Below are 14,441 nucleotides of genomic sequence, written 5' to 3'. Positions count from 1 at the left end.
TCATCCGCGACTGGACCTAATGGTCAGGGGTCCTTTACCTTTAATCAGAGTCAATGGCCAAATAGCTGTCTTACTTGTTTCCAAAAAGCCTTAAGATGCCTCATCAACAGATAGTTCTGGGTGCAACAATGAAAATATAGGAAGTAGCCTTGTGCTGATTCAGACCAGTGCTCCATTTAGCTGGGTATTGTCTCAACACTGACTGACAGTAGCATTTCTGGGGTGTTAGGCAGCAGTTTTCCCCAGCCCTGCCTGGAGATTGATTGGGGATTGGGAATCTTGGGGATTGAACCTGGGACCTTCTGCATGCAAAGTAGATGCTTTACCACTCAGCTATGGCTCTTCCCAACTGCACCTGCAAAGCAGATCCAGAGATCCATCAGTTGCCAGTGGGCTGACTGGTCTGCTTGAATCAGAGTTATATCCTGGCACTTGATGCTGTCTCAGCCATGCCTGTTCATGTAAAGAAGGATAAATAGAAATAATGCGGTGTTCGTAATGCTCATCATTGAAACATAAAAGTGGTTAAACAAATAGATTAAGAAATAAAGATGGTAAGAGAAAATAATTTAGAACAGTAAGAAAACACAGTTAAAAGGACAGTAAATAGTAAACCATGGAAAGAGTGGAAGGGAAGTAAAAGTAAAGATATATAGTAATTTGGATGAATATAGATAAGTTATTATTATTGTAATTCATGTTTTATATATATGCTGTTATCTTTCTTATTATTTTGTGCATGACTGTAACATAGTATGTGCTGTCGCCAAGAAATAATAGAAAGGTAAATAAGAAAAAAGAAAGAAAGAAACATAAAAGTGGTTAGAAATCAATGGGTTCTTGGTTCTGTCTAATTTAAAATTCCTCTTGGGTCTCATAACTTATCATTCCTTGAAATTAAGTTGTGTATTTATATTTGAAGACAAATATATGCCATAATACTTAAAAACGGCATCAATTTCTTTTACCTCTTCTATTAGTGGTTCCAATTCTGATGTCACAGAGTGACTGTTGCGGCTATTGTGGATCTGGTCCTACTGGTGGCGTTGGGGCTGGATTTGAGCCTGTGCCTGAATGTTCAGAAGGAGCTATTCATTCATGGGGAATTGAAGGAGCACAGCCTGAAGACCGGGTTGGTTCATAACTTTGCAGAAAGCTTTACAGGATCTATCCCATTATCAATATCAAGCCTCCAACACAATGATGGACCTGTCAGACTTCCCAGCACAACCATTATTGTCTGTCCCATCTATTCATTTGTATTCCACTCTTCAGTGTTTTCACTCCGAGCCGACTCCCAAGTAATATAAAAGCAACCAAAATAAGCATAGCAAAACAACATATTACTTGGTTGACTATTTTCCTCCATATTGATCTGCCAAACTGCTAGGATCAGCTGAGGAAAGTCTCCCAGGCAGAAGCAGCTCACCAGGTGGGGTGGAACTGCTGTGCTAGCTTCCTGACAGGTGGGCCACTGTTGCTTACTGGGAGGGAGGGGCAAGGCAGCAGGCAGGTTGGTGCAGTATCATCATTATCATCACCATCATTAAAATTTCTATACCGTCCTTCATCTGAAGATCACAGGGTGGTTTACAATATAAAAACACAAAAATGCATACCATAATAACAAGCAAAAATAATTCTCCCCCCAACCACCCCCAGTTTAAAAGGCCATAGATTTTTTAATTAGCCAAATGTCTCAGAGGAGTGTTTTTATCTAGCACCTAGAGATATGTAACCAAAGCCCAGGTGAACTTCCCTTGGGAGAGCATTCCACTAAGAGGGAGTGACCACAGAAAAAGTCTGTTCTCATGTTGCAGCCCTCCAGACCTCTCACAGAGGAGGCACACTAAGAAGGGCCTCGGATGGTGATCACAGGGTCCAGCTCGCTTCATATGGGGAGAGGCAGTTTTTGAGGTAGTGTGGTCCTGAGCTTTTTAAGGCTTTATAAATCAAAAGCAGCACTTTGAATTGGGCCCAGAAACTAATTGGCAGCCGGCACAGTTGAGCCAGGATTGGCATTATATGCTCAAGCCGTCTTGCCCCAGTGAGCAACCAGGCCTCCGAATTCTGCACCAGCTGATGTTTCCAAACTGTCTTCAGAGGCAGCCCTATGTATAACATGCTGCAGTAATCTAACCTGGAGGTTAACAGAGCATAGACAACTAATGTTAGGCTATCCTTGTCTAGGCAGGGGTGCAGCTGAAGCAGATGGAAGGTACTCTGTGCCACCAAGGCCACCTGAGCCACAAGTGACAGCGGCAGATCCAGAAGTACTCCAAAGTTGCATACCCACTCCTTCAGAAGAAGTGTAATCCCATCACTTACCTGACCTCCTGGTAGGTGGGTTGCTGCTGCTGAGGGGGAGGGGCCAGGCAGCAGGGTCAGCCTTATGCAAACTGGCTCCCCCGCCACTGCCTTGTCCCACCTTCACTCCCTGTGAACAGCAGCAGCTCTGCTGCCAGGAGGTTAGGTAAATGCTCCCACTCCAACCCAACATCTGCTTCTAATGCCTGTCTAGTTTCCCATTATGCTTGTGGTCCTCTGAATCAGGCCAAAAACCTTATATTTACATCTCTTTTTTAAAAATCCATATTTAAACTAGCTTTTTAAAATTTACTTTTATTCACTTCTTTTAGGACGTTTCAAATATTTGCGGGCAAGTAGCAAATACAGGCATGGGCGACTATGGTGACTCCTCAGGTAAGGCTAAACGGACATTGTAAGTTCGGTAAATAATACTTTTCATATTTATTCCTTCCGATGGATTTATGGAGGGATAATACAAAAGGCTTGGAGAGACAGGGCAGCTTCAGAAGCATAACCCAGCTCCACAGACTGTGTTCACCTACTAGAGTTTAGATCAGGGTTTCCCAGACTTGGGTGTCCAGCTGTTTTTGTAGCCCGAAAACAGCTGGAGACCCAAGTTTGGGAAACCTTGGTTTAGATCTTGTTAGCACCTCCAACGTTAACTGTGAAGTTCATACCACTGAAATCCAGAGATCAGCAGATGTTCCTTTGTGCATATGGCGTTCATCCATACAGATAAGCTGCTCGCCATGTGGCTTTCACAGAAGAAGAAGTAGAAGAAGAAGAGGGGGAGGGGAGGGGGGAGAAAGAAACACCTATACAGTGGTACCTCGGTTTATGAACTTAATCCATTCCAGAAGTCCATTCTTAAACCAAAACCATTCTTAAACCGAGGCCCGCTTTCCCTAATGAGGCCTCCCGCTGCCGGTGCCCTTCCACCGTTCGGCTTCCATTCATAGACCGAGGTAAAGTTCGCTAACTGGAACACCTACTTCCGGTTTTGCAGAGTTTGTATACCGAATAGTTTGTTAACAGGGCTGTTTGTAAACCGACGTACCACTGTATATGAGCAGTAGTAGAAGCTAGCCTATTAGGATGCACTGCTCCAACAACTTCAATCTGCCCTCAACCAGCCCCACTCTGCCTGCTTTCTTGATGGTGGCACTGGCTGTCAGCTTCCTCCTCCTCAGTCTCAATATTATCCTTGTAGAACTCAAAAACAAAGAGGATGGGTGCAAAACTAGACTTAGCTGGCTCAGTCTGTCATTACCTCTAGCACTACCTACTGTATTTTTCCATGTATAAGACTAGGTTTTTTTCCTAAAAAATAATGTCAAACATTAGGGGGCGTCTTATACACGGATACATCTTCCCCAATTTTCTTAAATCTGAGTCCCCCAAAATTGGGGGCGTCTTATACATGGGGGTGTCTTATAGATGGAAAAATACGGTACCTTTTGCCTCTCTCCCTTCTGCCTAACCAGACCCAAGGGGCACCAGGCACTACTGCTTGCCCATATTAATGGGCTTTAAAGTGGCTTGAATTCATCTCAGCATTGGCTAGTAGGCCAGGATGTTTGGGGGCTACATAAATCACCACTGTTCCTCCAAAAGCATCATGCAAAAATAATATGGGTTGTTGTTGTTGTTGTTTCTAATTTTCAGATATCTATGCAACTAAGTATAAAGGTGGAGTGAGTACAGGAGTTGAAGAAACAATCGGACTCGGAGCAGTTAAAGGTTATGGAACGAATGTTGATTATGGAACTACTACAGGCTATGGAACAACAGGAAGAAAAGAAGCCTATGGAGGGACCATAAAAGAATACAGAGAGAGTGGTGTGAATATGGCTTTCTTGGACAGCTATTTTTCAGAGGTAACCTATGTTTATTTCTTTCAACGCAGGCAGTTTACTAAATGTGCCAGTTTGGGACAAGTCCTTACCATGGTTGTATGCAGCTGTCCTTGCCAGTATATGTAGGGCAAATTTCAATCCTAGGTAAACAGGAATCTATTCAGGGTCAGAGAAGTCCAAACTGTTTTTATCCAAGTTGCTGAATGCAGTTGCTTTGGCAAATTGGAGGGGTGGTGGGGAAAGGTGGTGAATTTAGGATGCTTTGCACCAAGTGTCTTTCTGGGTGCAGAGAAGTTATACTTGCTGGTTGTGTCTGACCACATCTGCCCCTGCCACATCATTTCCTAGGCACATCAATTTCTCCTTCTGCCCTCAACATAAACTCTGCATGCCTGACCTTTGGCTAACAGCAGAAGGAATTTATCTGAACAAATCTAATCACTCCAATTGCACATTTTTTTAACCACTGATATTCTGCCTGGTGCTCAATAGCAGTGCATTGCATCTCTTACTAATAGATTTATTTTCTTCTCCATGTTGATCACAAGAAAGCAAGGACTTCAATTCTGTCTTCCCCTTTCTTCATTTTTAGAAAGCGTTTGCCTATGCTGACGAAGACGAAGGCAGACCTGCAAATGACTGTCTCCTGATATATGATCATGAGGGTATAGGCTCTCCTGTTGGTTCCATTGGCTGTTGCAGTTTTATTGGTGATGATCTGGATGACACCTATCTAGATACACTGGGACCTAAGTTTAAGACCTTGGCAGAAATCTGCCTGGGTGTGCAAATTGAGCCATTCCCAGATACTGACTCGAATTGGCCATCTTTGCCCAATCCTGATCTCGATATAAGCCTGCCACCGCCTGGAACTACCATCGTTGTTAATACGTCTTCAACTATGACTCCACCTCCTCCTGTTGGCAGCACGACGGTTGTTACTGAAAATACCTACACAACTACTTCTGCCGTACAGCCTCCAAGGCCTGATCCTATGCTCCAAGGCAATGTAGTGGTGACTGAGACGTATACAACGGGGCCAACAATGAAACCTCCTACAATGAATGTCGATCCTCTGTGTGGATCAAATGTTGTGGTAACAGAAAGGGTGCTCGCTCCTGGCCCAGTCACTGATTTGCATGGCATGATAGATATTCCAGAGCTACCAGATGGGTCCAATGTGGTGGTCACAGAAAGGGTGATTGCTCCAAATGCAAGAATACCCCCTTCCATGAGTATTCCTGACCTGTCTGAGGGGTCAAATGTAGTGGTGACGGAAAGAGTGATTCGACCTGTTTCAGGCATGCAGGGCAATATGAGCATTCCTTCTGAGTTATCAGGTGGACGCAATGTGGTTGTTACTGAAAGAGTAGTGTCAGGGGCAGGAATGAGTGGAGGCATTGGTGGCATGAGTAGCATCCCTTCTGAGTTATCAGGTGGACGCAATGTGGTTGTTACTGAAAGAGTAGTGTCGGGGGCAGGAATGAGTGGCGGCGTTGGCAGCATGAGTGGCATCACAGGTCAAATGCTGAGTCCCGATAATCTCCTTAGCCAAACAATAGGATCCGCTTCTCCTGGTACAAGTCGAAGGCGGGTGACAAAATACAGCACTATTCAGTATTCAAATCAATAAGGCCTCTTGCAATTACATATTGCTGCAAAACTCCCTTTTTTAAAGAGAGAGATTTGCCACTGAACAATGTTATTATTTATACATAGCAAATCATATGGGGGGTGGGGAAGAGACTTGCCTGAAAACCTCTTAAAGCTATGCAGACCAAAAAGGAAATGCAGAATCACTGCCAATATAGGACCACTCTAGCACCCTGCCCGCCCCCCCATCCACAAATGGCAGTGAATATAATGCAGGAGCCAATGGCACAGACTTTTAATACATCATTGGTGTTGGAGAGCATTGTAGCTCCATCGTGGTGCCTTCCTAATGTCATTTGCTAAAAACACCCTGTATTTGCTCACCACATTATTCAATTGTTTTTACCAGCCTGGAAAGGAAACGGAATTGTGCTCAAGGTGACTTTTAGGAACAGCTCCCTTTAGGAACACTGGCCAGACTGTTTCACTCAGTTTTGGAACTGCTTGGTGTATTTAATAGTGCTCGCATAGAATCTCTTCCAAGTAGTAACTTCAGATGTAATGCACAGTTCAACTTTCTAGCTGGCAAACATGAAGGCGCTAGGTAACAAAATGAGGGAAAGAGGAAAGAAACAAAATACATCAACTTTCATATGACAGACTGAAATCCTGTGTGATATCGCAGTCAGAATGGCAGGCTCTTATGAGCTCTTTTAAGGACAACACACAGCCCTAGGAGCAGAGGATTCCAGGTTGTATCTGGTTTAAGCAAAATTATTACAGGTCATTGCAATATTGATGAATGATGCATGTTTAAGACCCCATTGCATGCCATCAGTTCTCAGAACATATCAGCCACTCTTTATGACTTTGTATATGATGAATGGCCAGCTACAGGAACCACTCTGGTCATGAAACAATTACCTTGCTGACAGTATACATTACCATCCCTCTACTTAGTTTCCTATAGAGCTTAAACTGCATGGCCTACTGGCAGAAGGAACAACATACTTGGGAATGTTGAAAAAAAAATGATAACAAGCCAAGAGCACAGGTACGACTAAGCGAGCCTGTTGTATCATATCTCAAAAGCAAATTTGATTATTGAATGGTTTCTCTCTGAAGAAACCTGCTCTGATAAATCTGTATTTCAACAAAAGCTTAACATCTCCAGCTAAATATTTGCTATTAACTTTTTCAAGCTGCTGCAAAACCCTAAAACTGAAATCCTATGCCTGCCATGGAGTAAGTCCCCACACTGAACCATGGATTACTCGTGGAACAAGCATAAGATTGCACTGCTACCCAAATCTTTTCTATGTTGTTTATTGCTTTCATGGAAGCTTAAATGCACACAAAGCTGAGTCAATAAAATACTGAAAATATAGACTATATTGGCCAGGATCCAAAAAGCCTCTTCAGGAACACCAAAGGGAACCTGCTTGCATGCACCCAGAAGAAAATTGGGCTTTTCTTTCTTTCGTCATCATATCCCTATGCTTTATCACAAACTAAGACTTTATATATGATCATGAAGGTTAAGGCACATCTGTTGGTTTGACTGACAGTTACATGTTTATTGGAGATATGGCATAGGGTGCTTCACTGGGCATGCAAAGGCCCTAGAAAAGTTCTTTGGGTTCTGGCTCACATGCTTAGTTATTTACCATATGTAAGCCAAAAGTAACTGCAGCATCGACAACATGCTCTGTAATGTAAATATATTTGTTCTTTTCAATTATTGTCTCCCCGCCCCCTTCAGATTATAATACTCTGTTCTCTTTACATTGGAAGTGCCTTAATTATATTTGGTAGACATCTAAAGAAATTTAAGGACCTTGGTTTTTATGGCTGCTTAAAGGTGCTCCCAGTGTTTCGTTTCCTTCTGTTGTTTTATAAATGCGTGTAGTGGAACAGCCAGAAAATGAAAAGTTTCCAATTAGCAATAACGTTGCCTTGGATTAACCTCATTGACTACCATACCACCACTGTCATGTCAATACAGGATCCATTTCTAATGAGGCTCCTGCAACATTATTTGGTCCTCATATTTGACTTTTCTTGTGTTACAAAGTCATTCCACTTCAGCCATTTGCTGGCTACTTCTCAACACAGGTTTTTAAAACATCAGAAACAAAACTTAGTTTCTCTTTGTATTTCTTTGGATCTATTCAGTTTCAGTAGCTTTCAGCACTTACAAGGGCAAATGTTCACTATAAATTTTAGACCAGTTTAACTATTATGGTTTCACCCAAAGAATCCTGGGAATTATAGCTGGGTAGGTGGCCTGAGAATTCACTATTAGAGCTCCATGGCACAAAACTACTGATTCAATAATTCCTTGCAGGAGCAAATATATGGTCATTGTGAGTGCAGTTATACTCACAGTCAGAGACAGTCACCATTTTGGCATTCCAGTTTTGCATATTTCAATTGTACAAGATTGTTCCATTCTGTCCAAATAATTATGTTGTATTTAAAATATTTAGTTGACTATTAATTTTGATTTGGTTATGGTTACTTATAAATATAAATAACCATTGCTGCTGAGCAGTCTTCATTCAACCCACAATTGTACACATGAGGAAGCCCCGAAGAAGCTAAACTTCAAGGCAACTCCTTTTCTTTTGTGTATTAACAACAAGGACTGCCAGTAACAAATAAGCTTCTCCAAAGTAAGAAACATGCACTCATTTGATAATAGACATCAGCACATAGGTTTTTTATTTTTAAAAACATACTTCCGTACAGAATATATTTTAAGCTGGTCTAAAATATTAGTACCCTAGAATTGCATGGCTGTAATTAAGCACAGTCACTTTTCACTCTTCTCTTCATGTTTATTGAAACTACTGTCTGGGAATAAAAATAATCCTAATACAAAACCTTTTTTTAATGAAAGAAGGGTTTGTTTGTTTGCTTTTGTCTGTCTATAGTACGATGCACTGATACGCCTTAGAAATGAACTGTTTAATACTTAGGAAACATAGGCTTTAAACACTTGCTTTTTCACTTATCACCTAGCAATAACATTGCCCTTCAAGTACCTAAAGCACTTGTTAGTAATAACCCCTATTGCTGTTTTCTGCTGTGATCGGGTTTTGTTTTGTTTTTTTTAAGAATTGCTTTGTTTGTGAGTAAACTACTGAAGCTCTGTGGTTACAATAAACTGGCAAACATGCTTATATTTGAAGATGTAAAATAATATTCGGTTTAATAAAAACTTCTGGCCAAACTTGTTTGATTTCTTTACTGATGGAAGTGATTTGTAGTCTAAAGAGATACTTGTGCTGCAACCCTAATGTTTTTTAAACATTGTTTTAAGCAATATTTTTTTAAACATTGGACCTTGGGCCACTTGCAGGTGGGCCACAGTACCATAGTCTCACTTGCCTGCCCTGCCCCATATATGTATGTCATACATCTTCTGCTTCATTGACTATGCAAAAGCCTTTGACTGTGTCGACCACAGCAAACTATGGCAAGTTCTTAAAGAAATGGGAGTGCCTGATCACCTCATCTGTCTCCTGAGAAATCTCTATGTGGGAGAAGAAGCTACAGTTAGAACTGGATATGGAACAACTGATTGGTTCAAAATTGGCAAAGGAGTACGACAAGGCTGTATTTTGTCTCCCTGCTTATTTAACTTATATGCAGAATTCATCATGCGAAAGGCTGGACTGGATGAATCCCTAGCCGGAATTAAGATTGCTGGAAGAAATATCAACAACCTCAGATATGCAGATGACACAACCTTGATGGCAGAAAGTGAGGAGGAATTAAAAAACCTTTTATTGAGGGTGAAAGAGGAGAGCGCAAAATATGGTCTGAAGTTCAACATCAAAAAAACGAAGATCATGGCCACTGGTCCCATCACCTCCTGGCAAATAGAAGGGGAGGAAATGGAGGCAGTGAGAGATTTTACTTTCTTGGGCTCCATGATCACTGCAGATGGTGACAGCAGCCACGAAATTAAGAGACGCCTGCTTCTTGGGAGGAAAGCAATGACAAACCTAGACAGCATTTTAAAAAGTAGAGACATCACCTTGCCAACAAAGGTCCGTATAGTAAAAGCTATGGTTTTCCCAGTAGTGATGTATGGAAGTGAGAGCTGGACCATAAAGAAGGCTGATCGCCGAAGAATTGACGCTTTTGAATTATGGTGCTGGAGGAGACTCTTGAGAGTCCCATGGACTGCAAGAAGATCAAACGCATCCATTCTTAAGGAAATCAGCCCTGAGTGCTCACTGGAAGGACAGATCATGAAGCTGAGGCTCCAATACTTTGGCCATCTCATGAGAAGAGAAGACTCCCTGGAAAAGACCCTGATGTTGGGAAAGATGGAGGGCACAAGGAAAAGGGGACAACAGAGGATGAGATGGTTAGACAGTGTTCTCGAAGCTACAAACATGAACCTGACCAAACTGGGGGTGGCAGTGGAAGACAGGAGTGCCTGGCGTGCTCTGGTCCGTGGGGTCACGAAGAGTCGGACACGACTGAACGACTAAACAACAACACATCTTCGGTCAGGCCAATGCCAGCACCAATAGCTCCTTAAAGGAACAGGGACCCCTGACCATTAGGTCCAGTTGTGACCGACTGGGGTTGCAGCGCTCATCTCGCTTTACTGGCCGAGGGAGCCGGCGTACAGCTTCCGGGTCATGTGGCCAGCATGACTAAGCCGCTTCTGGCAAACCAGAGCAGTGCACGGAAATGCCATTTACCTCTCCGGAGCGGTACCTATTTATCTATTTGCACTTTGACGTGCTTTCGAACTGCTAGGTGTGCAGGAGCTGGGACCAAGCAATGGGAGCTCACCCCGTTGTGGGGATTCGAACCGCCGACCTTCTGATCGGCAAGTCCTAGGCTCTGTGGTTTAACCCACAGCGCCACCCGCGCTCCTTGGGTGAAGAGTAAAAATGGCTGGAAGACAAAGAAGGGGGTGGGAAAGGTATTCATACACTAAGGGGAAAAGGTGCTGAAGGAAATTACAAAATGAGATAAGACATACAGTGGTACCTTGGTTCTCATACTTAATCCGTTCCAGAAGTCTGTTCCAAAACCAAAGCATTCCAAAACCAAGTGCACTTTCCCATAGAAAGTAAGGCAAAATGAATTAATCCATTCCAGACAATTAAAAACAACCCCCAAAACAGCAATTCAGCATGAATTTTACTATCTAATGAGACCATTGATCCATAAAATGAAAGCAATAAACCATGTAATCTACCTGTACTACCCAGTATCAGAAACTGGCAGTGATCTACCCGTTGCCATTGGAGGGACCAGACGAGAGGGGGGAGTTTAAATGGAGGGGTGGAAACACTCAAACTGGAGGAACTAGGAGCGCGTGGGGTGCGTGTGGGGAAGGAGGTGGCTAACTGGATCCGGGCGGGACGGGGGGAGTTTAAGTGGGGGGGGGGAGGAAGTTCTCTCCCGGCGCCCAAACCAACCCCCCTCCTCTCTCCTGCGTGTTTTCCGGCATCATGATCTGCCCAGTACCGGGCACGGCGGCACCGGGACGCGACAGCAGCACCGGAACGTGGAGAGGAGGAGGCGGCTGCGCTCCTAGCCACCAGACGCTGAGCCGGGTGGGCTGGAGCCTGCTCGCAGTGCGAGCGCCCTATCCCCTGCTCGGGAATGCGGCGTCCTCACTGCCTCGCCTGGACCTCGCTTGGGGTCGGGCTTGGGAGAGGGGGGAAGGAGGGAAGGCGAGGGGGCGGGAAGGTCAACTTGCCCAGCATAGTTCCCCCACCACACGCTTCCCCCCCCCACCAAAAAAAACCCACCGCCCCTCTCTGCGCCCTCAGGGAGAGCCGCCAACTTCCAAGTCTCCCTACTCTGGAGTCACATACTTTCCGAGGAGCCGCCCAACTCCACTTTGTACCTAGGAAAGAGGCGCTTCCCAGCAGAGGAAAGGGGAGGAAGCTGCAGCAGTCACTGCTGGGGCCAAGCCGCTCGCTCAAAACAGAAGTGTGCACGCAAATCGGAGCACGTTCGGCTTCCGAAAAATGTTCGAAAACCGGAACACTCATTTCTGGGTTTGAAGTATTCGGGTTCCAAGTAGTTGAGAACTAAGCTGTTCGAAAACCGAGGTACCACTGTACTGCACACATACCTTACAGACAACATGCTTAAGCCCAGCCTTAAGTGCTGCAGCAAGGGAGCAGGGTCAAAAAAGGGAGGGAGAGGAAGAGTCGTGGTCCTAGTCGCAGTGCCACTCCTCCCAGCAAATGACCCAAGTGAGGTGTGATAGAACAACACTTAACAGACAACGATTTGGTTTAAAAATGGCCACAACTTTATTGATTACAGGTGTAGGTAGAATTTTTGGTTCAGGCATTGGTTATGTATCTGTTTCAGTCTCTTGCTGGAGGCCTGAAACCTTTTCAGGGACGTGGCAAGGAATGTGGCCTCCCCAAGACACTGATCTACTGAATTGGCTGACCTAAGGCTGCCACTGGAAGCTCTATGGTCTATCTGCAGCAGGTATCTGCAGGTTTCTGGACCCCAAGACCCCTTTAAATGAAGCATCAGGGTGTATGTACATATATCCCTATGAGGACCATGTGCAGGTGAGGCATTGTGGGGGCTTGGGACCAGCAGGCAAACACTGATGAGGACACATACCCACACACACACAAGCACACTATGTTGAAAGGTAGCACACATAGAACATATCTGCGCAGGGCTAAACTGAGGTATGGACTGAGGGCAATTTTGCTTGGGCAACTTCCAGGGTAACTTCCAGGAAGGAAAGTTAATGAGTTCAATGAAGAATTAAAAGGGATTAAGAAAGGTGGGAGCAGGGCTAACATGATGCAATAGAGTTGCATATGCCATGAATTTCAATTGGCCTGAGGATCTCGATGGAGTAATATATGCTAATCCTAATGAGTATGATCTCTTTTGCAAGCCAGTGATGTCAATGGTAGTAGAACAATAGGACACATGTCACAGGGTGGGTGGGGATATGCACAGGATCACGTCACAGGGTGGATGGGGATATGCATACATCCATACACCCAAAAGTGCAACACACAACATGTTCCTAACGCAGCATGTCAGCAATACAGTGGTACCTTGGGATAAGTACTTAATTCGTTCCGAAGGTCCTTTCTTAACCTGAAACTGTTCTTAACCTGAAGCACCACTTTAGCTAATGGGGCCTCCTGCTACTGCTAAATAAAATTTAGTTCCAGCATCTCTCAGGTGGGTGCCATTGCCATTATAAGAGAACAAGGGAGGCGTTCATGGTGAGTTCTGGCACTTTTTTTCTAAAAAAATAGCACTGAATATAATAAGCTAGAAACAGGATAAAATAATCATAGAGTAATAAACGAGAGAGCTAGAAGCTCAAATTGGAAATACACAATTCAAGGCACATTCTTTTCCCTCAAAGAATTCTGGGTCCTACAGTTCATCCCTCACAGAGTTACAATTCCAGCAACCCTTAACAAACTACAGGGACCACAATTCTTTGAGGGAAATGATGTGCTTTGAATATACTTTAAAGGGTTGGTGCGTATGTAGCCCTAGATTAGAACTTTAAACTCGTCCCCCCTCCCCTTTCAGAGTCATCAGAATCAGATACTAGGTGAGTCAGTCTAAGATATGCCCTGGTCTTTTTCCCAAGCTGCCTGAGAAGGAGTTACCGGTAATCATATCTACGTGATGGCAAATGCCATTTCTTTGGCTTACTCAGCTAGAGACGGGTGTGGCATTTGTGAATGACGATCTGCAAAAGTTTCACTGAGAATATAAGGATTGTTGTAAGCATTCAGTCACAACACAGCAATCTGCATTCGTAAAAGAAAATGACTTCACCATTATGTTTGCAGTTGAGGTGGAAAGCAGGAATTGTTTTCCATGCAAAAAAGGCTCCTTCGTATTAAATTTTAACCTGGGCTCGCTGAGACTGGAGAAGTCAGCCAATACTAATGGATCTTTTGGGAAAGCGAGTGAAAAGATGTGGGCTTGATTTTTGTGCTAGTTTGTTAATGCTAAGTTGGAGGGTATGAGATTCAAGAGGATAGAAAAGGTGGGCATTATAGTTAACAGAAATAAGCAGGGCCCATTTCATGAATCCATCTGAACTTGAGTTTTAAGCCCAGTCTATCAGTGGTACCCTCAGGGTAAGACTTTGGGCCAGTGGGACAAGTAGAACCGGGATTTAATGGCCTTACAGGGAACCTCCAATTCTGGGTAGTGTAGTTTCCCCCTCAGAGTTACAATTCCCAACAACCCTTAACAAACTACAGTGCCAAGAATGATGGGCTTTAAAGGTATAGTGTATACACAGCCTTCATAAGTAGCACACATTTTTCTTTTCTCTCCCCCCCCCCCCGCCACACCATCCCATGTGTTGCCACTGTTCCTACATTCCTAACATTACTAAACGGTTTGTCAACCCTGACTTTAAAAAAGAAAAAGGAAACACTATGCCCATTTGCAGTTTTTCACTTTAAACTTACCAGGCATATCCATGGCTTGCTACATTTTCAAATAAGCAAAGTGATGCACATGGCCATCTTAAGAGTGGGGCCCTGGTAAGACAATTGTCTAAAGTTACCTTAGTTTGCTATTTACAAATAGTATTTACAAATGCTCTTTTAAGTTTAATAACCTGTTAAAGTTCACTAATTCACTCCTATTAAACTTATTTAAGATTAATTCAATCAA

The 14,441-nt window shown here is 43.7% G+C and overlaps 1 protein-coding gene across 1 annotated transcript in view; it reads left to right on the top strand.

Annotated features, from left to right (window-relative positions):
• Positions 1-14,441, top strand: part of LOC310682042 (uncharacterized protein) — a 74,029-nt gene that overhangs the window by 25,285 nt on the left and 34,303 nt on the right. The window contains exons 13-16 of the mRNA XM_083450287.1: positions 981-1,132; positions 2,640-2,703; positions 3,976-4,187; positions 4,759-5,797. Of these exons, the coding sequence (XP_083306413.1) occupies positions 981-1,132; positions 2,640-2,703; positions 3,976-4,187; positions 4,759-5,797 (1,467 nt within the window). The remainder of the gene's footprint in view (positions 1-980; positions 1,133-2,639; positions 2,704-3,975; positions 4,188-4,758; positions 5,798-14,441) is intronic.

This window comes from Podarcis tiliguerta (assembly GCF_965153285.1).
Source record: "Podarcis tiliguerta genome assembly, chromosome: 7".
In the NCBI taxonomy this organism is placed as follows: Eukaryota; Metazoa; Chordata; class Lepidosauria; order Squamata; family Lacertidae; genus Podarcis; species Podarcis tiliguerta.
Note: the sequence above shows the minus strand (reverse complement) of the source record. Positions and strands in the feature narration are given on the sequence as shown.